The sequence below is a fragment of the Etheostoma cragini genome, chromosome 19 (assembly GCF_013103735.1).
Source record: "Etheostoma cragini isolate CJK2018 chromosome 19, CSU_Ecrag_1.0, whole genome shotgun sequence".
Lineage (NCBI taxonomy): Eukaryota > Metazoa > Chordata > Actinopteri > Perciformes > Percidae > Etheostoma > Etheostoma cragini.
In genome coordinates this window covers 4103508-4116021 of record NC_048425.1, presented here as the reverse complement: position 1 = coordinate 4116021, position 12514 = coordinate 4103508, and the positions used below count along the sequence as shown (strand labels likewise).

The window sequence follows — 12514 nt, the reverse complement described above, 5'->3', positions numbered from 1 at the left end:
TGAAGCATCAGATAGCAACACAGACATTTACATTGCACCGTAATGAGGTACCAAAGTCCCGTTGATATTTTTTCCGGTAGATAACGGGCACACAACTTCAACATAAGAGGAATGTAGCACAATGTGGATGTGAATATAATAGCGTAAATAGCCTATGTGACAATAAAATGTGTTTTGGTTAAAATCAACAAATAATCATGATAATTAATTGTGATCTCAATATTAATCAAAAATAATCGTGATTATCACTTTGGCCATCATCGTGCAGGCCTAGTCCGAATCCTTGTCCATCCTTTGTGTTGGTAATTGCTCGCAGGGCGTTTAACATGTCAATCAGAGCCTTGCAGTCAAGGATTGTTGATGACTGCATTATGTGTATTTTCCATTTTTGGTCAGAATGATTGCTCAGGTTTAGCTGGGGGGGGGGGGGGGGGGGGGGGGGGGGGGGGGGGAAACATCCTCTGACCTGTTTCTGCTCCCTACCATTTCGAGAGAGAGAGAGAGGAAAGATAAAACGAGGCGAGGAGGCATGTTGAGCTGTGTGGATTCTTGCAAATTGTCCGGATGAAGAGACACTCATGTCTCATCTTTTTCTCCTTTCCCTTTATTCTTGGTCACACGTGGTTTTCTCGTTTTCTACCTCTGTGCTTGACTCGTATTCTCCTCTCTCGTTCCCCTTTCTGTTCTCTTTACCACTACCCTCCATTTTTCTGTGCCATGAGTACGGCTCAATCGCTTTCCCTTTTTCTCCCTCTGCTCTGGGATCAGTGACATCTAATGCTTTTTCACCCTTAATGCCCGATTAAGTCAGCACATGTACTCCGTTTACATTATCACTCATGCACATACACACTCGTGCATGCGTGTTCCCCACAGACCTAATCAGTCCTTCTTTTACTTCTCTTTCTCACACCACTGTTGGAAAAAACATGAGCTCTGTTAAACAGAAGGTGGAAAAAAAAAAGGTAGCAGCAGATAAAATAAGAGAGATGGAGTAGATAGATTGAAAACAAAGCCACCAGTCGCTCTTAATGTCTGTTCCCGGTTCAAAGATGAGAATTTGATCTAATCAGCATTTATGATATCATGCAGGGAATGGAGTACTGGGGGGGGGATGTTACAGAGAGCCAGAAAAGACAGAAAGACAAGGTGAAGATGACCGTAAGAGCAAGGCTAGTATTGACAAGACTTGCTCAACATGCTGATGCATTCATGTAGCCGGGGACGTTTCCCCATAGGCATGAAATCCCAGTGGAAAACTGCAATTCAAATACAATCTGTTAGTCGCTAATGCTAAACAAACGCTGCTCGGCTTTCACTCATAGCACTAAATGCAGCTAAATGGGTGTATTATGCTCTTATGTACCTTTTGTATTACATGACACTCATTTGTATTGACTAAATAGTCCACCACATGGTGTGTTCTGTGTTTTGAAGTGGGAGAGGGGCCATGCTGAGTGATGGAGGTGTGTGTGTGTGTGTGTGTGTGTGTGTGTGTGTGTGTGTGTGTGTGAGCAAAGATGGGCTTCATTGAATCAGTGCACGTGTGCTACAGTCCTATAGTAGTTTAATGAGAAGCTGTTTCCGTAGTTACCAGGTGTGTGTGAGCTGCCAGCTCATAATGTCCTACGGTGAAGAACAAAGGATGGAGATTGGAGGTGGATGGAGTGAGAGAGAGAGACAGGTTGGAGGTAAAGATGAAGGAATTAAAAGCGCCAGGAAATTGAAACAACAAAAATTGATATCTGGTTTAGCCGTGTGTGTCCGTATGTATGTCTCTGCTTGAGGGTGTGTGTGTGTGTGTGTGTGTGTGTGTTTTTGTGTGTGTGTGTGTGTGTGTCCGTCCTATTGTGAGTAAAGACACTGCATCTTTTTAATAAGCTTGGGGACCTGAACAAGAATCTGTTCAAATCGATCTGGACCAAAGTGGTGAGAACGATGAGGCAGTGCCAAGCTGTTAGTATCTGGTCAGATCTTATCGAGCCCCTTGCAAATAAAGTTGGCTTGTGGTAAATTAAAGAGGTTTTTATGCATCGACAGCTCGATAAGCTCTTGTGTAAAAGAAATAGGACTTCTGTCTCCTCTAGGTTGAAAGTAAAATACTCAGACTAGCAAATGTCTACATACAGTATCTGGGATTTTCTGAATCTGCAAATGGTAACAAAGAAGTTAGCGTTCATTGTGTGAATGAATATCTTTGTCCATGGTTTAGCTACACTATACATTATTTATATTTATATATATATATATATATATATATATACATACATACATACATACATACATACCTGTTTATTGCTATAGTGTTAAAAAATGTATACACTACCAGTCAAAACTTTGGTTCACTTACAAATGTATGAGTGGGGGGCTGATCTTTAATGCAATATCTTGATTGCCCATCATCAGTAACCATTCATCCAATGTTACAAAGGCACATCCTGTTTACTTATCTGATATCATTTTTAAAAAACTGAGAAAACATTGGAGAATCCTTGCGCAATTATGCAAGCACATAATGTAATCTGAAAACTGCTGCCTCGGTTAAAAAAAGCAATGCAACTGATCCCAGCTGGTATTCTGTCTATAATGGAGTGCAATGGAAATTTTGAAGTGACCCCAAACCTTTGACCAGTAGTGGATATAGTTCATGTTTTCTGTATGTGCGGAAGCATTTGAGTGTATGTGCACCTGTGGCCATAGAAGAAGAAAATCTTATCATAACAAGTCCAGTGTGACATTCCAGAACCATAGAAGACTAGGAAAACCCAAACATGTAACATTCATATTGAGTTTTTATATAGTTTTATTTGAAAATGTACTTTCACAATTGTTATTTAGCAAAGACCATACCAAATACTGTATATATTATTTTAACAGTAGACCAAATATGGTGAGGTCCACTACAAAGAATTTGTGAAAAGTGTAAAAGTATACAGTAATACATACATAATTTTAAATGTATAAGTTTAAATAATCTTTTAAGAATCCAATGGCTGGCTGTGGCGCATACCTCCATACGGACATAAAAGAATTAAAAGTTAAAGTATTTGCCCTTGTTTTCTCTTGTATATCAAAACATCTTAGTGTCTCCTGCTTATCTAGTTGCCAAGGCTGCAAGTTGTGCAACTTGACCTTCTTGCGCTCAAAGGTTCAATTTTCCTGCAGGTTTTTTGTAAATAAATGCCTCATGAACTTCTGATATATCTCAATAGAGAACAAAAAAGAGGGAGCTGGTGCAGAGAGCGGAGGAAAAGAATGAAGAAAATAAAAAAAAAGGTCCTTCAGCTAGCACCTGTCCTGCACACTATATTCACGGGAGAATTCCGCTGAAGTGTGTACGCTGTGTTCGTCATTCCGTGGTCTGTGAATCTGCATTTTTCTGTCTCTGTGTGAAAAGCAATTTTCCGTTGCTCGGGGTTATCAAAACTTTTTTTTAAAAACCTTTCTCATTACTACTGTTGTGTAACTCTTTGTGTGTCTCTTTTCTTCCTGCCAGATCTGATCCACTGCACCAATGAGATGAATGTGAGCATTCCCCAGCTGGCGGACACGCTGTTTGAGCGCACGGCAAACTCCAGCTGGGTGGTGGTCTTCAAAGCCCTTATCACCACCCACCACCTCATGATGTACGGCAACGAGGTAGGAGGCGTACACACACACCCACACACACACACAGTACATACATATTGTACATACATTCACACAAATGAAAACCCCTCCAGGGAAGTCAACAGAGGCTACATTAGCAAGTTATAATAATATTCAAGTCTGTCTCTCCCACACGTTCATAAATATAAACATGCATGCACATTTGGATCATTTAAACATGTTCATTTCAGCATTAGGACCAACAGTGCGGGAGGTGGGACGGGGACTGGAATACAAACGACGTGTGCAGCTATTGTACACATCGGACACACAGCGTGAATAATAAAAATGACAGAATAACAGAAGAAATTAATTAGCTCAGTATGAGCAGAAGGCGAGATGGGGGACAAGGATGGAATCAAATGAATAATCAAATTAATTAACTTAATAAAAAAAAACATACTTGAAAGCTGGAAGAATAACACAGTCCCTCTATGGAATTGCAGACTTTGAAACTTGAAATAATTGGGAAAATAAAATTCAACCAATCTCCGCTGTTTGGAAGAACTTTTGTATTTTTTAATTGGGATTTCATTTGACCAGATGTTGTACTATTTTGCACGAAGAGGATCAAGTCAGCACAATGTTTCAATTTATATGTGGCAGTGCGGCTTTTGAAAGGGAGAGGAGAGATTCATTCAGATTTGTGGATTTTATTAATTTCTAACGAGATGGAAATAGAGAACATTTTGCTCTTCAAAAAACTATTGTAGCCTGCATTTACATTAATTCTCTTGTATGCAGACTATTAATAATTCAGTACGCAGTTCCTTTAAAACCCAACTGGTAGAACACAAAAAATTCCCTTTCATATTCAGATGGACTGGTGCCATTTGGAGCTTACTCCCCTGGTATATAATCCAAGGACGGTGTGTTTGCTTTGTTGTGATATATTTCCTTTAATCACACCATCAAATGTTTGATCTCTAGATTATGTAGCACTTTGTGTGATGTGCAGTATGCATACTGTTATATAATTCCATTCTATAATCCATTTTGTATCTATTAAGTGCAACCTTATTTTCTGTGCAGCCCCCCTCCCCTCCCCTGCACAATTCTAGTAACTTAACTTAAAGAAACGTTTCCAACATTTAGGGAAATATGTTTATTTGCCTTCTTTCCGAGTGTTAGATGAGAAGATTGATACCACTCTGGTGTCTGTATGGCAACAAAGAAGCTTCTGATTAGCTTGGCGTGAAGTGTTGCTTTTACTGTTTTTGTATGAATTAAACAAAAAAGATATAACACATTTTCTAATGAACTTTAGCGGTCTGGGCAGGTGGATTTTATTACCTTTGAACAGAGCACGGCTAGCTGTTTCCTGTCTTTGCTCTAAGCTAACCTGATGCTTGAATTGTAGCGGTATTTACTTTGTAGCGGCATTTACTTATTTTCTGCTGACTGTATCCATTTTTGATAAACGTCTTTGTAAAGCTGGGCAATTCCCTGTAACCAAAAGTGGGTTTTATGATGGGCAGCCGGGTGCACATTATACATATTCTATACATTGTGTGCTAATACCCAGCTTACATGCAAAGACCTTCTCGTATACAAGCACACACTCAGCAGTCAAACACTCAAAAACAGACACACCCTGCAGCACATTCCTTTCAATTTCCAAATAAAATAGGGAAGCATTGCTTCCTTGTTTAGTCCGAATCACTTGTTTCGACATTATGCAACGCTTCCTTTAGTTGGTTCCTTGTTTATTACGTTAATATAAACTTCCTCTGAAAAGATGAAGGCTCCCGTGTGAGATCATTGTCCGAAACAAGCCTCCGCACTCACTGACACCCAAACAGCAGCCGGGCTGATTGCACAGCTGCTAAAATAGTATTTGAGGTGTAGAGAATTAGACCAAAATTAGATTTATGTTGGCTGTAGAGGTGCATAACTGACTAACACAAGCCAGGACCTCACACACAGTTCAGAGAGACATCAGGTCATCAGAAGACTCTGTGCTAAACGTTTTACTCAAGCTGTGGAAATTCCCAGAAAGATTTTTATTTTTTTAAATATAACCAAATCATGCTAAGTAGGTCACTGCAGAGTAGCAGGAAGTGGTTAAGAGGTATTCCCAAGCTGTAGGCTGATTTATCCCGGAGTTGTCGCTGTCAGACTGAACCGTTTTGATGTTGATGTCTCAGCTAGAGTGACTTAACAATGATTGGAACAATATGCTAATCCCTCATTTCTGCATGACATAAGAAGGGATTGCAGAGATCATTTACAACCACTTTATTTCTGTAATGGTACATTCTCATTCTTGTCAACCATAACTAAGTTAAGAGAGTAATCTTTTTGTGTGTTAGCTTTACATTACTGTCTTTCCTTTTTTTTAAATTGTCTTCCATCCATTGTGAAGTGATATTATAATAACAGCAACTTTAGAACCGAAGCCATATTAATACCTGTTATCACATTGTGTTGTTTTCACTATGCCCCGTAGCAAGTAAAACAAGTCGAGCAGTGGGTATGAAATGTGAATGGTAATCTTCTTCCTCAAATGAATAAGCCATACTACATCAGTTATATTAAAGCATTAGAGTTAGTAATAATTCAAGTTCAGTCGACATGGAAAATAAAGTCCTCTATTTGCAGTATGCTGCTCTTTAGTGGAAGCTACTAATATAATATACAGTCATTAAAAGCCCATTCAAACCCACCTGCAGTGCATTACAGCACTGCATTCTTGCTTTAGCCCCACAGAGCGAGGCACCAGGCTGTAGTAGAGGAAGTGTGTGTACTCATCAGCCTGCATTCATCAGGCCTGTCAGGCCGGTGGTGCTGACCGAGGCTCAGTGGCCAGGTGTCCCTGCTCCACCATAGCTGTCCCATCCATTATAGTCAGATCTGAGAGAAATCTGGCCGTAAAATTAGAAACCACAGACCCACAGAATTGGGGTCAATAGACTGTACATTCCTTTTCAGATCAACACGCTGACTGGTTCCAGCTCTGCCGGCACACTGAAGATGGCCTTGTACAATGTCCAATAAATGCTCCCACTAGTAAAGAGCACTTACATCGAATTAAGTCAGGCAGCTTTTGGTGTGAAAAGAAATAGCCTTTTTATTTTTACCCTAATTTGGATTTTAAGGGCCACCACAGAGTGTGTGATGATGTTATGATGGATACAAGCCTTAATATAGTCGACTGATTTGTGTCACTTTACATATCTGATATTGGCTCACTTCTGATATGATGAAAGCTGCACCATGAAAAGTTATTTTCTCAATTTACCCTGCTTTAAAAAGCTGCTAAACCTAAAGTAATTTCATTTGCGGGGGCTTCAGTGACAATGTTTTAGTCTCCTCGGGACTCTGCTGTGCTTTCAGGGGCTTTCAACATTACAGCTTAAACTCAGGAAAAACTGCATGAATGGATATTTTTTGGACATAAAAGTAAAATGTTATTGTTTTTTATTATTCTTGCATCAACACAATATATTGTGTATTTGAGAAGGAATATGAGTACAGAAGAAAAGGAGGAAGAAGGAACTGAAGGTAGGGGGAAGGGAGAATCAAAGGAGATACGGGAAGAAAAAGAAGATCGGAAGAAAAAGATTGGAGAATAAGGAAGGAAAGAATAGGAGAAGGAGCTAGAGAAAGTAAATACTAAGTAGAGAATGAAAGGAGATATAGAGGGAATAAAAAGAGTAAGAAGAGGAGCTAAAGAAAGGAATTAGAGGTTGAAAAGAATGTTTTTTTTTTATTATTCTGTTCATAGTTTTGGTATCGGTATCAGCCTTTAGTTTTTACCTTCAACATTCCAAATTTGAATATTAATTTCCATGAATACATAACATAACAGACATTCAGTGGCGGTCATCTAAGCTCACCAAGGACAACAGGGATACGTACCCTCTCGCTGAGCAATTGTGGCATATGAATAAATAATATTAATGGTATTACTGTTAGAAGTGTAGATTTATTGTTATTAACATTTTAGTAGTCCAATGGCAATGAAAACGGCGAAATATGTAAGCTTGAAACACATCACACATGACCAAACTATAAAACATGTAGTTTTGAGCTCAAATAGGTATATGGACTACAGCTCGCTTTGAATTTCCTGAAGGCCTGTGGATCAACAGACTGTAATATCTGAGCATATTCAAATTGAGTCTATTCATTGTAAGTTGGTCTAGATGTCAGCAAAATGCAGCCATTTAAAATACGTTTTATCCTGCTGGTCCCTGGTAATACATTTAGCTCTTGCTTTCAAATCCAATGTGGGAATTTACCATTCAGAGCAAATAGCAGATGAATTAAGTTTTAATATCTCTTCTTTGCCTCAGCTGCCATATTTGTCAACGGGCTGGGATCGTGATTAGAGTAATAGCGCTTTTTGTGTGTTGTCTGTGTGTGTCTGTGTCTGGTAATGTATTGGTACTCATGCAGTTCTTCATCTCCAGTATTGTCCTTCCTGCCAAGAACCAATCCTGGCTCACTCCCCATTGACACTCTGAATCTTAAAAGCAATCAAGAGTCAGTCAATAACTTTGATCACGATTTCACTATTGTGTTGGTGAAAAGCCACTTTAAGAGTTCATCTTAAAGAAACACCACTGCAGGATCTGGAGTTTGCATCGCATCATGTCTACTCCTCGGAATTAGTCACCAAACTTTACAGAGTAACAAATACATAAAGTTTAAATTTTGAAATCCACAAGCAGGGATGGTGTGAGCTCTTAGCCCTGACTCCTTATCTAGCCATTGTCTCAGTTGTTATGTATCAGCATTAGCCTCTGCTTTCAAACCTTTGTATGATGAGGCCAATATGTACCAAAACAATCCAGCAGGAAACCCCAAACAATGGCTGGGTGAGCCATTTTACAGCCCCTCACCCCGGCCTCAGAACTCCCATCCCTCCCCTCTAGGGAGCTCCATCCCTGGACAGGGGGAGCTCAGACGGCTGGGTCTCTCTCCTGGAAGTGTGCAACGCTTCCACCACTCAAGACCTAAACAAGGTGATATGAAGGTAGAGAGGAAGTGAGGATACGTGATTAAAAAGAGAGAGAGGTTAATTTACTTGCAGGATTACGAGAATGGGGGAAAGATGTAGCGAAATGATCGTACAAGACCCGAGAGTGCGGGTGAGAGGCAGAAAGGGGTCATATAGAAGTCAGTTATTTTAAAAATCGATTTTTGAAAGGCTAAAAGCTCTTCTTCAGATGGGTCTTTTGACAAATAAACCAGCTTTCTCAGCATTTCTCGTCACTGATTTTCCTATTCTGATTTAGTTATTTTTAATGTAATGAGTTATTTTGCTGCAATGCCTTCTTTGGTTTGGTTTTCATTAAAGCAGCTGTAAGTAACTTTCAGTTTGTGGGATTCTAGCGGCCACTTTGGACTTTGTAGTAGTGGTCATATAGTTGCGATGAATGTTTTTCTCAGACAGAAAATCATTCTTTTACCATAAGAGAATAAGTTACAGGTGCATTGTTGCATTTCAAGTGTTGTTTACGGTAACTTGGCCAACTTTGGATGTATCGTGTGCTAAACCAAGTAACAATGTTATCACTGTCACTGCGTCACCATTCATTTAGCGCATTTCCTGAAACCCAAGGACGCTTAACACAAGTACAGGGGAAAAGAAAATGGCAGCCGTAAACTCGGACTGAAAAAAAATAAAAATCGGGCGCTAAATGGAAGGGCGTAATTTAATGTCTGCTACTGACGTACAACCACATCACGCTATCTAAGGTTATTTTCTGAATGAAAGACATGTACCGTACCTGAGCTGGGTTTGAAATCATGTAAAATCACGTAATTGTCTCCATCTTTTCTTCTTTTCTGTGATTGTCCTGCCCCAGTATCAGCCATAACTAGAGCAGATAACTTTTAAAAGAACAATAAATACAATTAGGCCTAGCCTGTGTAAAGAAATCAGTTTTTTTACAGTATGTTCTGGGAACAGGCAGCTCGCAGATTGTGAGATGTTTTTTTACAGTATGTTCTGGGGACAGGTAGTTCGCAGATTGTGAGATGTTTTTTTACAAAGTGTTCTGGGGACAGCCAGCTCGCGGATAGTGAGGAGATGTTTGCCGTATGTGACAACAAATGTTGTAGCCTAAAACACACGTGACATCGCTCAGAGCACCTTTTAACAAAAGTGATTTGTGTGTATCCACCTGTGATTCAGAACTGCTCCGAAATGTAATGGGATCTTCCTTGGCCCCGGTACACCATTTCACCAGGTTTCATGGAAATCTGGCCAGTTTTTTCTTTTGTAGTCCTGCTGACGAACAAACAAACAAACAAACCAGGCCAAAAACATACATAACCTCCCTGGGGGCGTTAATAAAACTGAATGTGCCTCTTCAGTACACCCAGTCTGATCTTTGAAATTGGTGTTTACTGCACAGCTTTTATATTAGAAGTGGATTCTGATGTTTTGTCCTGAACTGAAATTGTTCATGAGATTTTTATACCTTATCTTAGTTATTGTAATGCTTAGAGTTAAAAAAACGGTCACAGTTTTGACTAATCTAACTGTGTTTCGCTGTGTGAACAATGAATTCTTATTCTTCAAACATTCTTCAATATTAAGAAAACTTGTTTTTTGTAGTTGAACACAGCAGAAAAGGAACCACCTCCAACTCTAACCTGTCAGGCTTAAACATTATTTTTATGATGAATTGCCTTTTTTTTTTTTTACAGTAAAAGCCCTCATAGCTTTTCCTCAGTTTACTGTGACTTCAAGGAATGTCACAGCACAAAGATATGCCAGACCGCAAGGTACTGTACAACAACACCATGAAATCCTTTTCTGGGAGTTTGTTTTGAAGGACGTCAAGTCCTCGGACATCCTTCCGATCATCCTTTATTTTTCAGTACTGGGTAGTTGTAAGTGTCAGCGGGGGAAATTATAGTCTGATTGATTGCACCTAAGTGCTCCCGGAATCAGAATACAGAGCTGTGACTCTGTGCATCAAAACTGAACGCAAGCGTAGGATGGGGAGAGAGAGAGAGAGAGAGAGGACAGTGTGAGAGTCATTAAGGACATGAGAGGAGACAGGGACGGTCTGGCGAGGACACCAGTGAAAATGCTGATGATAGCAGAACATGCTGCTTTCCTTTTTCTTCGGTGTGTTTTTCAGGGAGGGAGGGAACAGTAAGGTGTGTGTGTGAGACACCAACGTTTGTGTATCTTTACAGCAGTGTAAAGTTACGGTGTGAGTCTCCACCCCCAACCCCACCTCGCCCACCCGCCACCAGTGCCCCAGATAGCAAACAGCCCTTTTGTTTCAGTGACGTCAGCGAAGCACTCTCATCACTACACTTCCTCTGCCTCCTCTGGGAAAGCGAGGACACAGACCGAGGCAGAGATTTAAGCAAAGATAGGGTGGGTAAGATATTGTGAAAGACAGTTATTTGACTGGGCAAGAGAAGGAAGAAAAGCAGTTCAGGAAATAGAGAAGAAAAGGGGGAATAAAAGACTAAAAGAAGAGAGGCTGTAAAAATCTGCTGACTCAAACACTGTGTGTAAGTGAACAGGGATGGGGAGGATGGTGTGTGTGTGTGTGTGTGTGTGTGTGTGTGTGTGTGTGTGTGTGTGTGTGTGTGTGTGTGTGTGTGTGTGTGTGTGTGTGTGTGTGTGTGTGTGTGTGTGTGTGTGTGTGTGTGTGTGTGTGTGTGTGTGTGTGTGTGTGTGTGTGTGTGTGTGTGTGTGGTCACCCTGACTTTAATAGGGGTCACTTGTGATGATCTGAAGAGCCTTAATGCACGCACACACACATCACACACATGCTTCCTATTAGCTCCTGGTCTGGTAAACATAAAGATGATAAGTGTCGAGGCAGATTTGTGTGTGTGCCCGCCTGCCCCAAAGATGCTATAACAACAAAAAATGAAAAACACAATGAGCTGACAACCTCACCACGTACTTACATATACTCCTTCAGGCAAATAATTTTTTTCTCCCAAGTATCGTGTGTGTGTGCGTGCGTCTGCGTCTGCGTCTGCCTTCCTGTCTCGGTCCGTCCGTCTGTCCAGGGATCTGATTTTGTTACGTTTTTTTCTTCACTACTGATTTCCCATTATTGATTTTTGAAATATCTGCTGACGCCACCTCAGAACAGCGATTGTCCAGTCATAGCGTAGCAACCACAACCAGGCCTGTCAAGCTTTGGATTTCCTTATATGTTGAGGTATCGTGCATTGCACTGTAGTAAGGCTGATTCAGCATTTAACGAGTTTGGAGGGTTGTTTATTTGTTTAGCCTTTACATACCCCAAAATGTAATATCGTATTGAATAGATTGTTAGCATCTGGGGATAACTATCTTCCAGCCAACCGTAGTAACCAAGCATTACTTCCAAGGACAAGGATCCCTATATTAACTAGAGGGGAATGTAATGGATTCTTCTTGATCCATGCTACACTTTTCTTCCCATTGTCATGAAAAATGGGTCAGTAGTTTTTCCGTAATCCTGCTGAAAGACAAACAAACAGAGCTGAAAACAGAACCACCTTGGGCGGAAGTAATAACTAGCCTACAATAGTTTGTAGGGTTACGTATTATGAAGAGAGACAAATTATGAATCCCATCCACTGGGTTGTATTTCTCCCCTTTGTGAGGAAGCTGGTCGTGAATGCTGTAAGAGTTAATGCTAATGTTAGCTCTGTCCTGCTGCTTGCATTTAATACTCCCAACAACCTCAGCCAGTGTTGCCCAAGCTAACGCTACGTTATCAATTGTCAACCTAAAAGCCTTTTCTATGTGAAGTTAAAAAGGAAAACCCGTTTCCATGACTAATACATTGATCATGGATGAGATGACATATACATTGGACATGTTGGCTTTAGCATGCATTTATTAGCATAATATAATGTTTGTAGCCATCAAGTATATACTGTAGTT

At 40.3% G+C, this 12514-nt stretch overlaps 1 protein-coding gene across 12 annotated transcripts in view; it reads left to right on the top strand.

The window, feature by feature from the left end:
- si:ch211-200p22.4 (phosphatidylinositol-binding clathrin assembly protein) overlaps positions 1 to 12514 on the top strand; it is a 104410-nt gene that overhangs the window by 40878 nt on the left and 51018 nt on the right. For all 12 annotated transcript variants that reach the window (XM_034857107.1, XM_034857116.1, XM_034857112.1 and 9 more), the window contains one exon: positions 3497 to 3639. In XM_034857107.1, the coding sequence (XP_034712998.1) occupies positions 3497 to 3639 (143 nt within the window). The remainder of the gene's footprint in view (positions 1 to 3496; positions 3640 to 12514) is intronic.